We start from the raw sequence: 12,207 nt of genomic DNA, 5'->3' as shown, positions 1-12,207 counted from the left end.
TGTTTGTTGTAGATGCATTGAAATATTCAAATTTGTGATAGTTAGATTTGAAGAATGCCTTATTAAATGAGGACTCAGATGAAGAAGTATACATGGAGCTTCCACAAGGGTATTCTGAAATAAGCACCATGAACTTGGTTTCCTATCAAATATTGAGCTGAGTTGCCATGATCCAGCATTGTTCGTGTCATCAAGCGAAGTACATACTTCTCTTATATTTAGACGCTATGATTGTCACAGGTGATGATGTACAAAAAATTGAAGATACTAAAAAAAAGTTTGGCTAAAGTGTTTGAGATGAAGGATTTGGGAAACTTGAAGTATTTCCTTGATCTTGAGGTGGCATACCCAAAACAAAGAATTAATTTGCCCTAGCATAAATATGCAACCGAGTTATTGCCAAAGATCAGATTGATTGATGGTACTAAGAGAGTTGACTCTCCCATGGAACCAAATATGAAGCTAAGAGTTTAGTTGTCAAAAGCAGTAGGTGGAGCCTAGGCGAAAGACCCCTAAAAGGCCTAGGCGGGACCAAAAGAAAAAAATGTTGAAAAAGTAGAAATATCACAATAAATTATTAAATTTTTAAGTAAAAAACATATGATTGCGACTATGAATGGAGTATAAGTGTGTACTTCAGCATAATATAATTCCATAACATTAAACATTAACAGAAAGAACTCGAATATATATATAAACATTGATTATATAAATTATATATTATATATACATACTAAAAACACTGAGTAAAAACCCAATATCTATGTTATATTATATAACTGAAAAAAATATTGTATAGAAATTATATAATATATTTGTGAAAAACATAGATTATATATTAGATAATATATGCTTGTGAAAAAACACAGACATCTATATATCTGAGTGGAGGGGTGAGAGGAGGAAGAAGAAAAAGAGAAGAAAAAAGAAAAGGGAAGAAGGGAAAAAAGGAAAAAGTGAAAAAAAAGGAAAGGGGAGAAAGGAAGGAAAAGAAGAGCGTGGAGGGTGTGAGGTCAAAGGAGGACGAAAAAGAAGAGGAAAAAAACAACTAGAAGAAAAAAGGGAAGAAGAAAGGAAAAAAGAAGAAAATGAAAGAAAATGAAAAAGAAGAAAGTAGAGGTTATGAGGTCAGTGCAGGAAGGAAAAGAAGAGAAAACAAAACCAAGAAAAAAAAGTGACGAAAAAAAAAAAGAGGAAGAAATAGATGGTGGAAAAAAGAGGAAAAGAAGAATAAGAAGAAAAGAAGAGCAAAAGGAATACGAAACGAAGAGAAGAAAAAAAAAGGAAGGAAAAAAAGTGTACATGGTCATCTTCTTCTTCTCGCAGCCACAACCACAGAAAGAGCAAAAGGAGAAGGGTTCTTCCTCTTCTTTTTCGCAACCATGACTTGGGTGTGCGTGCACGCGTGAGAGCACAAAAAGGGGGAAGGACTAGCCCTTCCCCCTTTATATTTGCCCTAATAGGGGTGAAAACAGGTCGATCGTGAACCAGATTTGAATCTGAATCTGAAATAAAAACATGGATTCAAATCTAGATTGAATATCCCATCCATTTTCAACCCAATAAATTTTTAAAAAAATGACGTGTCCCTGCAACCTAGGCAGCGCCTAGTCAGGAAAAAAAGGCCCCGCCACCCAAACCCATAAGTCCAGGCGGTGGGCTGCTCCTAGGTGCTGCTTTTGACAACTAAGGCTAAGAGCATCTGATGGAGAAGAATTTTTATCCAATTATGTACAACCAATTAGTTGGAGTATGATATACTTGAGTATAACTAGGTTAGGTATCACTTATATTGTTCGTAGAGTGAGTCAGTTTATGAGCTCACCGAAGTTAGTGTTAAAATGTAAAATCTGTAACATATATAATAATATTATTATATTATATTATTATTATTATATTTTTTATTTTCTCTTTTTTCTTTTCTTTTTATTTCTTTTATTTTATTTATTGTCTAGTTCATTTTGAAGTAGACATTACATTCCATTCAAGTCCCAACTAGGACTTGACTAGCAATGTAGTCGTTGGACCTAGTCCAATGGCTATATTTAGAGCCGTTGGACTAGGTCCAACTACTCTCAAGGAGAGCTCTAAAAGAGCTCTCCTTCATTTCTTCCACTTGTATAAATAGGGGTGATCCCCCTCCACTTTGTATCAATGCTTCTTAAGCATTTCTTGTGAAGAAATAAAGATTTATTTATTTTAGTGTGTTCTTTCATTTTTACCCTTTTATGGGTTATGCTTGAAGTGTCTCCAATAGACACTCTTTTGAAGATTTATGGTGCTTTTGTGGAAGACCACCATTTCATTACAGTTAATGCATTTGTTCAAGTGCTTATAATCATCAGATAGGTCAAAAGATACTATGCAGTATATTATATTCTTCTCATCATCGACCTCTAAAGCATTTTGAGAATATGGTGATGCAGATTTTGGAAGGTCTACTCATGATAGATCCTCTACTACAAGTTTCTGTGTTTTCTTGGGGATTCACTAATCTCATGGAAGAGCAAGAAACAGTAGATTAGCTCTATCTACAGTTGAGGCAGACTGGCAGAGTATAGCGTTAAAGCTCAAGTATCAAATGAGATAATATGGGTTAGATGACTATTGGGAGAGTTTGGTGTACCTGTACATGGGAGAACCCCCTATATTGTCACAACATGAATGTCATTCACATTGCAAAGAATCCAGAATATCATGAGAGAATAAAGTATATTGAGATAGATTGTCATTTTATTAAGAGGGCTTATGATGATGAAATTATTTTACTTAAGCATATGAGCCTTGAAAAGCAACTTGTAGGTGTGTTCACAAAGAATCTTGCTTCATTTTACTTTAGAACATTTATTTCCAAAACTAGGAATGATTCCTCTAACATCATCTCAAGTTCTTGAGGGGGAGTGTTGAGAAATGTAACATAGCATATCATAATATTTGGGCAATACTCATCTATGTACTTTCTTGTATTTATAAGGGCATTTTCATATTTTGGCTTACAAAGTGTTTAGCAGTCAAAGTAAGAGGTCTAAATCTGTAAAAGTTGTATTTGTTGGTTAGTCAATGGGGTTGACCCCTATATGTTGTATTCTCCTATTCTTTTCAATGAATGAAGCTTCCTTGTGCTTCCTCTCAACATCTCTCTTCTAGAGTTCATCTTCCTGCTTTGATATATTCATCAGTAAATTTTTCTGATTCTAAGCGATCAGTTTCAAAACTAAACAACTCAAAGTTAACCCTCTTCTCATTCTCTTATCATTAAGTAGTCAGCATTTGTTTTATGTTTTTTATATTTCCTGCTCCTACTAGCCAAGCTGATTTATTCCTCAAACATGCAGTGTATTATTTGATTAGCAGAACTTGGTAATCACAAAAAAAAACATCAGATCTTCCTAAACAGTGACATCAAGATAGCATGAAGTGTGAAAGTCATATGTACTTTCATGAAATGCAATCATGTAAGCAAGCCAAGAAAGCACATCAAAATATCATATCCAAAAAACATATAAATCAAAATCTGAACTAATAAAAAAATGTCAAGTCTTCGATGTGTGCTAGAAAGTAACTTGAAGGTGCCAATGACTCTTGTACACAAGTAGCAAAGCTGAGATCCCCATTACCTTGCTGATAATCAATTCAGCATGCTTCACTAGCAGCAACAGTGTCTCACCTGCAGCTGAGCCCAGTACAGGAATAAGTGCTGGCATTGTTGAGAGCTCAAACTCATTTTTATCCTGCAATAAGACACAAATTTTTCAACATATTCAAGATCAACACAAATAAATAATTCCATGTTAACATACAACACTGAGCCATGATCCTGGAACAAGAAGATGCAGATACTACCATAAGAACCACAAAATATAGAAAGATGAGTTGCTGGCTACCATTCAGGTAAATCAAAGATAACAATAACATCTTCATAATACCATAGTTACATGATGACAAGAGCATATAATCCTCCAATGCTGGGTGTATGTGCAGGAAATGATATTAGAAGCACTCAGAGCATGAATTGTCAAAAAGAGGAAACGGAGGAAAAGCAAGAACTAAAGCAGCTAGAAGATGCTTGATTCCTGTTTATTGACTTATTCTTGTCAAAATGCAGAACCATGGAAAATTCATTGTTTGTATGATTGTATCACTTCAAGATGCATAGAAACCATTATCACTAATTTTAATATTAGGCAGAAAAAACAATATGACTTCCTGTGTAACTTTATCCCTGTCCCCTTGTGAAACCCTTCTCAAAAACCAACAGAATAGTCTTTTCCTTGACCTCACAATCTCTCCCCCCACCCCCATCTACCACACAATTTCCATTCTTTGCCCATCCTTTCTGGCCTCAGATATTGTCACCACCAATCCCTTATGCAATAACTTTGTCAGAAACCAAAATGTCATCACCTCTCCAACCAAAGCTTCAACATTAAACAACCTACGGGGTTTGGATTCCCATCCTCTCAGGACAAAAGATCAAACACCTCCTTGCACAGAAATGATTGATATTGTGGATGACATATCCACAAAAAAATCCAGAGTCAATAAATGCCGTGCAACATCAACAATGAAATTTCCAATCTAAATATTCTATCTGCATGGAGTATATCATTTTCTTATACAGAAACCAAAAGTTTTGCCCAAATACACCTGGCCTACTATTTGTTCAGAGTTTATTAAGGTGCATTGTGATGAGTATTCATGATCTCACTAACACCAAGAACGTAGAGTGAAAGAAATAACAGAACACCAAAGCAAGGGCATGAGAATCAACAGAAGCATGAAAAATGGGCAGGCTTGGACGACCCAAGCCCTGCTCTGGCTACACTTATAACACTAAAGAAACTGCATCAAAACCTTGTACTGTAGGCAATATATGCACATGAATATGTTTAAAATTTTAAGAACACAATCTATAGACCGGCTTTGTGATCCTAAGAAACAGGAATATTAAATGCTTTAGACAAAAAGGAAGACACAAAAGAGTTATGCTACTGCTGCAAAATGTATAGCTTAACAGACTGCTTCAACACATGCAATAGCACATTTTCAGCCTTTCCTTAGGCAAGCACTTAAACCGCCACAGTTACATGAAAGTTTGCATTGATTCCAAGAAAGTTGCAAGTACAAAAAGATGAAAGAGTAATTAAAAATATCATTAACAGAAACCAAAAATATGCATATAATGAAAAGACAGAATCCATCAGTTTAGTTGTAATATCGCATATTTTTCCATGATTTTTAAATTCAAAAAACATGATTTTTATTTAATATTTAATTAAATTGATAAAAATCATGAAAAATACATTAAAATATAAGTGACATCAGCTGGGTTTGGGCGTGGCCCATAGCCCACTGACAAGACCTAATCGAGTCAATTGTAATTTGAGAAACTTTTTGTTTTTAACCTTTAAAATCAAGCGAAATTCAAGTTAAATTCAAGCAAAATTTAGAGGCGAAAATCGAGTATGTATATTGTTACATGCACCTCGAAATTTTGAGCATGTTGGTGTCCTGTTTTTCTAAAATCGGGTTGCGGTTGGCCCGAAAATCGCATTTTTCAAAAATAACCTGCCTCTATTTTTGCCTTTTTTTAGATTGGATCAGACTGCATCTGCTCCGTTTAATCCAAGATAAAATACATCTGGACCAGTCCAGGACCCATATTAACTAAGTTCTGATCCAAATAGGATCTATATGGATTTTGGATATAGATTCGGATTTTGGATATAGATTCGGATCTTGGATTCGGATCTGAATCTGAAATCCATGTACGGCCCATTTAAAACTTGAAAATCAATTTAAAATTTAAATTGGATAGGTAGAGTTCTACCTAGGGGCGACATCCTCTGGAATATTTTCAAAATATAATATTAAATAAAATAAATAAATAATTAATTAAGTAAAGGATAATCTAGAGGATAGACTTATCTAAATAAAAAGAAAATAAAAATAAGATAAAACTTATAAAAAGGGGGTTGGACTCCTCACCCTCTATAAATCGTGAATCTAGAGAGAGAGGGAGAGAATTAGAGAGAGAGTCACAAAACTCATGTGGGAGAGAGAAAGAAGGAAAAAGAGAAAAGGAAACAAAGAAAAAAAGACAGAGACAAGAGAAGAAGAAAGGAAGAAGAAAAAAAAGAAGAAAGAATAGAAAAAAAAATGAATTGGTCTCTTTCTGCTCTTCGATTAAGGTATGGGTTTTTATCTAAGTCTTTACTAGAAGGAATAGGTAAAAATCTGATTCATGTATAGGTTTGAGGAAAGAAGGAAAATCTGATTCAAAAATATGTATATATACCTGTATAAAGTGACATTTTTCGTGCATATATACATATATGAGATTATTTCTTGAGGTTTCGATTTTTCCTAGAGTATTATGTTCTGAAATATCAGTCTTTGGTGTTCATAAATATCGTTTTTTCTCTTGATTTGATAAGAGCATGCCATCGAATATTTTTTTCCTGCTTACGCATGTGTTCGACTTTTGTTAACTTTGGATATGCATACAGTGTGAGATACATGTTGTTGATTTCTTTTTATAGTCAAGCATACTGAATATATATATATATATCCCTTATCGACCTTGATATTTAATGATTCTTTTCATGTTCTGAAAAAAATATATTGATTGGATCAGATTTGATTTGATCAGATTTTGCCAATTTCAGCATATTAGCCAACCTCATCAGATTTGCCAATATATTGTGCCTGTACAATATGATTAGATCTGCCGATATGTATTTGATGCATGTCTGATCAGATCTGCCGATATGTTGTTTTGATGTTATCAGATCTACAAATATGATATTTTTGATGTTGTAATTTGATCCATAAATGTCCTTTTTTTCAATGTTGTGATCAAACTTGCATTATATTACATGTGTGCAATCTGATCAGATTTGCACTATGTTGCGTGTGTGCAATCCGATCATATCTGCCACCATGTTGAGCATGTGCAATCTGATCATATCTGCCACCATGTTGAGCATGTGTACAATCTGATCATATCTGCCACCATGTAGCGTGTGTACAATCTGATCATATATGCACTAGGTGACATGTGTGCAATCTGATCAGATCTACATTGTGTTGTGTGTGCGAGCTGATGAAATCTGCCACCGTATTTTGCATGTGCAATCTAATCAGACTGCCCATGCCACTGTATTTTGCAGAGTTATCGGAAACGCCTATGGTATAGGGGAAGCGCGCTTCCCCGAGTCGCGTTTCGGAAGCGCAAAACGCAGCGCTTCCGAAACGCGTGGGGGAAGCGCATATTCAATTGAGGAAGCGCATCCCCCTTTAAAGGGGGATGCGCTTCCCTTTAAAGGGGTATGTGTTTCCCTTTAAAAGGGGACGCGTACCCCAATAAAAGAAGATGCGTACCCCTTTAAAGGGGGATGCGTTTCGGATGCTTAATTTGGAAAGACAAATTTGCCCTTTAAAAAAAATAACACGTGAATCTATTTCTTACTAAGAGTAAAATGGGTATTTTATAAAACCCGTGAAAAAACAAAACCGAAAGGGGCTTAGGGTTTTGTTTTTTCACGTATCATCCGACTCCTCTCTCTCTCTCTCTCTCTCTCTCTCTCTCTCTCTCTCTCTCTCTCTCTCTCTCTCTCTCTCTCGAGTTTTCAACGAGTTCCGAGTTTCGGCGACCTCAAAAAATTCCGGCGATTAATCCTTTCAGGTACGCTCACTCTCTCTCTATCTCTTCTCTCACCCTCTCTCTCTCACTTTCACTCTCACACATATGTGCATGCATAGGCAATCAGACATATGGCAATGTGTGTCTGCAGACTTTGCACATGCTTCCATTTGTGTTCATGGATGTGAATGTTTATACTTGCTTTGTGAAGTGGATGATGATAAAATGGATCAAATGTGTTGATCTTGCAGTAGTTTTATCGATTGGCAAGGCTACTATTGTGGCAAAATCTGTCACAATCAGAAAAAAAAATCTTTGCCCCCCCCGCCAGGGGCGGCCCCTCTGGACCCCCCGTCCGCTGACCGCGCAGCGGGACCCACGTCGGGGGGAGCCCTCGGACCCCCTAACTGCAAGGGCAAAAACTCTGAATCAGGCTCCACAACTCATCACTCACATGTACAATAGCAATCTTTAATAATGATTTTCTCAACCCCACAATCGTGGAGGAGATTGCCATCACAGTTGGTCCTACGAGGAATCTTGTTGCCATGGCTGTAGTTGTCATTCGTTTCCCACATGTTGCTACCTTGGGCTGAGATGCCATAAAAAAACATGCCAGCACATGCTCTCAAATAATGATTGAATTGAGATGGATCTTATGCTCGTGAACTGAGATGTCCGTAGCTTTTTCATCACCATCACTAAAACAAGTCTTGCACTGATCTTTCTTGAATTTGTGACATTGCTCATCTTTGATTCCATCTGATTACGTGTTCTTTGATCATCAATTTCACCTTTAGAAGAATACAATCACATAATAATGTGAATAATCTATGTACACAGAAGAAAGCAGACTCATGATATTGCGAAAATACAACTTGATGATGATGTATGGTTGTTGCAATCATGATCTTGCCTTTTGCCTGTGGTTAGCAGTAGAATGTTTTTTTCTCTTTTCTTTTTCCTACATTAGCCACAAACTCACGCACAAGCCAACTTTCTACAAGTAGGTTTGCTCTTTTCCTTTGTTTAAAGCATAGTCACTTATATTAGTCTCTGGACATTATAAGTTTGTGAATAATCTTGGGAAATTTCACTTTAAATTTGAAGGAATATGAAATATAACATAAAAAGTAAGACAAGATTTTTCTTTTGGCAAAAGATAAAAAAAGAAGAAGTGTTTAAAATGTATGTGATAAAATAAAAATATATAATTACATTTTCGATTCTCTTTCGATTCTTATTCGCTTCCCTTTCGCTTCTCATTTGAATCCTATGTCGCTTCCTTCTTTGCTTTCTAGGTCGCTTCCGAGACGCTTCCCGGTTCGCTCCTAAGTCATCATGCGCTTCCCGCTTCCTAAAATTTTAGAAGTGCCTCGCTTCCCGCTTCCGGTTCTCGTATCGCTTCCCGCTCCCGCTTCCTCGGCTGGCAACTCTGGTATTTTGCATGTGCAATCTAATCAGACTGCTGATGTGTGCGCATGTGCATTACGATCAGATTTGCCAAGGTTTTGTGTTGGTGTCTGATCAGATTTGGTCATGTGTGTGCATCTATGCCACACAGACTCTTTTAACAGGGCAATGCAACCGTGTCACATCCGCACCCCGGCGGGTGCGACACTTGAACACAGCTTCCTTTGTGTTAGGTGAAGTCAACCACACTGAGGTCCATTTCTATCCAAAAGTAGATTCAGTTAACCCTAATCAAGTCTATTTTTATCTATATTATATATATAAATATATAAATGCATACAAATACACATAGTGTTAACTTAAAATTGTTAAAAATTATATATATATATATATCATCCCCGCACCCCCCACCCCAAGTTTTTTTAAAGTGTCGCATCGCTGCATCCGCACCCGCACCTATGTGCATGTGCATTCTGATCAGATTTGTCAAGGTTTTGTTCTTGTGCAATCTAATCAGATTTGGTCATATGTGTGCATGTCAATTCTGATCAGATTTGCCAATGTTTTGTTCTTGTGCAATCCGATCATGTTTGGCCATGTGTGTGCATGTGCATTCTTATCAGATTTGCCAATGTTTTATTCTTGTGCAATCCAATCAGATTTGGCAGTATGTGCAGTATGTGTGCATGTGCAATCTGATCAGACTATCGATGTGTATGTGTATGAGCAATCTTATCAGACTGTCGATATGTGGGGTTTGGGCAATCTGATCAGATTTGCCAATGTGTTTACGTGCAATCTGATCAAAGTTGTCAGTGTGAGCTGTGTTTGCAATCTGATTAGATTTGCTAGTGTGATGGGTTTGCAATATGATCAGATTTGCTAGTGTGTTGGGTTTGCAGCTGATCAGATTTGTTATTGTGTCGTGTCTGTTAAATCTAAACAGTTTTGCCATGTTCAGCCTCACATTTATGTTGACTGTGGGATTATGTACATGGTTATATGTTTTGATTTAGTTATGTATGCTTATGCATTTGAATACTTTGTTGTGTAGGTGCATATTATACGCATGAATCTGAAGTTTATTTTGATGTTTATATAAATATGATCATGTGCATGTTTGGGCGTTTATGCATAGAATTGATCATGATAATGTGTGTTGCAAGCATCTGTTTTCTTACGTATGTGTTTGGCTTTATGTGCATTCATGTTATATGTTTGAATGTGCATTATGAACATGTTTTGAAACAAGGTGTGTGTTGCATATTCAATAAAAATTTGCAAAAGATGCATAAATCACTTTTAAGATGCGTTGGTGGTTAGATGTGAACCACTGCGGGCCGCGTAGGCCAAGAACATGTGTTGTTCTACTTATTGTTGATTTTAATTTATGCATTGCAAAATTTATTTCTAAAAAATTAACGGTTTTTTCAAAATTAATTGCATTGTTACATTTTGTAGGCCAGGGCCTGAAATTAGTTTTGCATGTTGATTTGCAAAGCGGTTCTTGTGTAAAGAACTTAAAATTATTTATAAAAGAGACCAAACAACGTAATTAATCTCTTTTTTGATGTCTCTTCCACAGTGTGAGAATATTGGATGACGGTTTTGGAGAACCGTGAGGATACTAAAATTTTGTGTGCGATTGTGCACCTAAACCCGATATGGTGGTTCACTTCCCGACCACGGTTTTAATGAGATTCAGCAACTTTGCTTGGGAGTGAAGTTGTTGACTCAACTGTAGTTATTGGTATACCAAGAAAGTAGTGTCAATGGATATTGATGCTCTGATATTAGATATTGTGGATGGTGTTGATTCTTGATATCGGTCGAGTAACAAGTGTAGAACCCAATAATAAAATACAAATTGTGTATTAAACTACAACTGAAAACCTAACTTGGACTTCTGAAATTTTGTGCTTATTTTGAATATCTGCGGGTTTAAGAAAAAGTGAAAACTAAATTTATGTGCATTTAATAAAGATATGCATGCAAAAGCAACTCTAATAAATAACTTAATAAGTTATTCATGCATGTGCATTGAATCATGCATCTTTACGGTTCAACATTAGTTCATGCCTTCATGTTTATTTTGTTTCGCATGATACTTGTCAATGCATGATATCCTGCTTAAATGATTGAATGGTAAGTTTATTGTGGTAAATTTTTTTTGTGATATTCCTCTTAAATTTATGCATGAATTTGGTTTATATTATTTCCTTACTATTTAAATTTTTAGAGGTCGTACAAAGAACTTTGGTTCTTACCCATTTTTATAAAATTTGGTGCCTCTATATAAGAATAAGGGTGATATACAAGATTGCACAAACTATCGTGGTATAAAACTCATGAGTCATACTATGAAACTTTGGGAGAGGGTGATTGAGTCTAGGTTGAGGAAGGTTGTCATGATATCGAAGAATCAATTTGGTTTTATGCCTGGAATATCAACTATGGAAGCTATACATCTTCTTAGACAACTTATTGAGAGAAATAGAGAGAGAAACAAAGATTTGCATATGGTTTTTATTGATTTGGAGAAGGCATTCGATAGAGTACCTAGGGACGTTCTCTGGTAGACAATGATGAAGAAAGGTGTTAATCACGCTCTCTAAGTACATTAGTATAATTAAAGATATGTATGAAGGAGTAGTAACCAATGTCCGCACTTGTGGAGGGGAGACAAAATATATGGAATGTCGGTTTAGTAAGCAACGAAGTAGTGATGGGAGTGTAGTGAAACTTGGTGAGCAAGAAATACCGGTGGATGATTGTTTCAAATATTTGGGATCTATCATTCAAAAGTATGGAAAAATTGATGGTCATAGGATAAAGTTTGGGTGGATGAAATGGAAAAGTGCAACTGGAGTGTTGTGCGATCGTAGAATGTCATTGCGGTTGAAGGAAAAGTTTTATAGGACGACTATTAGGCCCACTTTACTATATGGTACGGAATGTTGAGCTGCCAAGAGACATCATATTAAAAAAATGAGTGTAGCTAAGATGCGTATGCTGAGATGGATGTGTGAAAATACAATAAAAGATAAGATTCGGAACGAGGAGATACGTAAGAAGGTAAGCGTTGCACCCATTGAAAATAAGATAAGAGAATCGTTTACGGTGGTTTGGACATATTCAGTGAAGGCCTA

General features: G+C 36.0%; 1 protein-coding gene across 2 annotated transcripts in view; it reads right to left on the bottom strand.

Moving 5' to 3' along the window:
• LOC149819830 (SCY1-like protein 2 A) overlaps window positions 1–12,207 on the bottom strand; it is a 61,733-nt gene that overhangs the window by 19,040 nt on the left and 30,486 nt on the right. For both annotated transcript variants that reach the window (XM_089983637.1, XM_089983638.1), the window contains exon 9: window positions 3,618–3,731. In XM_089983637.1, the coding sequence (XP_089839763.1) occupies window positions 3,618–3,731 (114 nt within the window). The remainder of the gene's footprint in view (window positions 1–3,617; window positions 3,732–12,207) is intronic.

The sequence above is a fragment of the Nuphar pumila genome, chromosome 12, assembly GCF_984573655.1.
Source record: "Nuphar pumila chromosome 12, dmNupPumi1.hap1.1, whole genome shotgun sequence".
Lineage (NCBI taxonomy): Eukaryota > Viridiplantae > Streptophyta > Magnoliopsida > Nymphaeales > Nymphaeaceae > Nuphar > Nuphar pumila.
The sequence above is the reverse complement of the archived record's forward strand: the minus strand, read 5'-3'. Positions and strand labels throughout refer to the sequence as shown.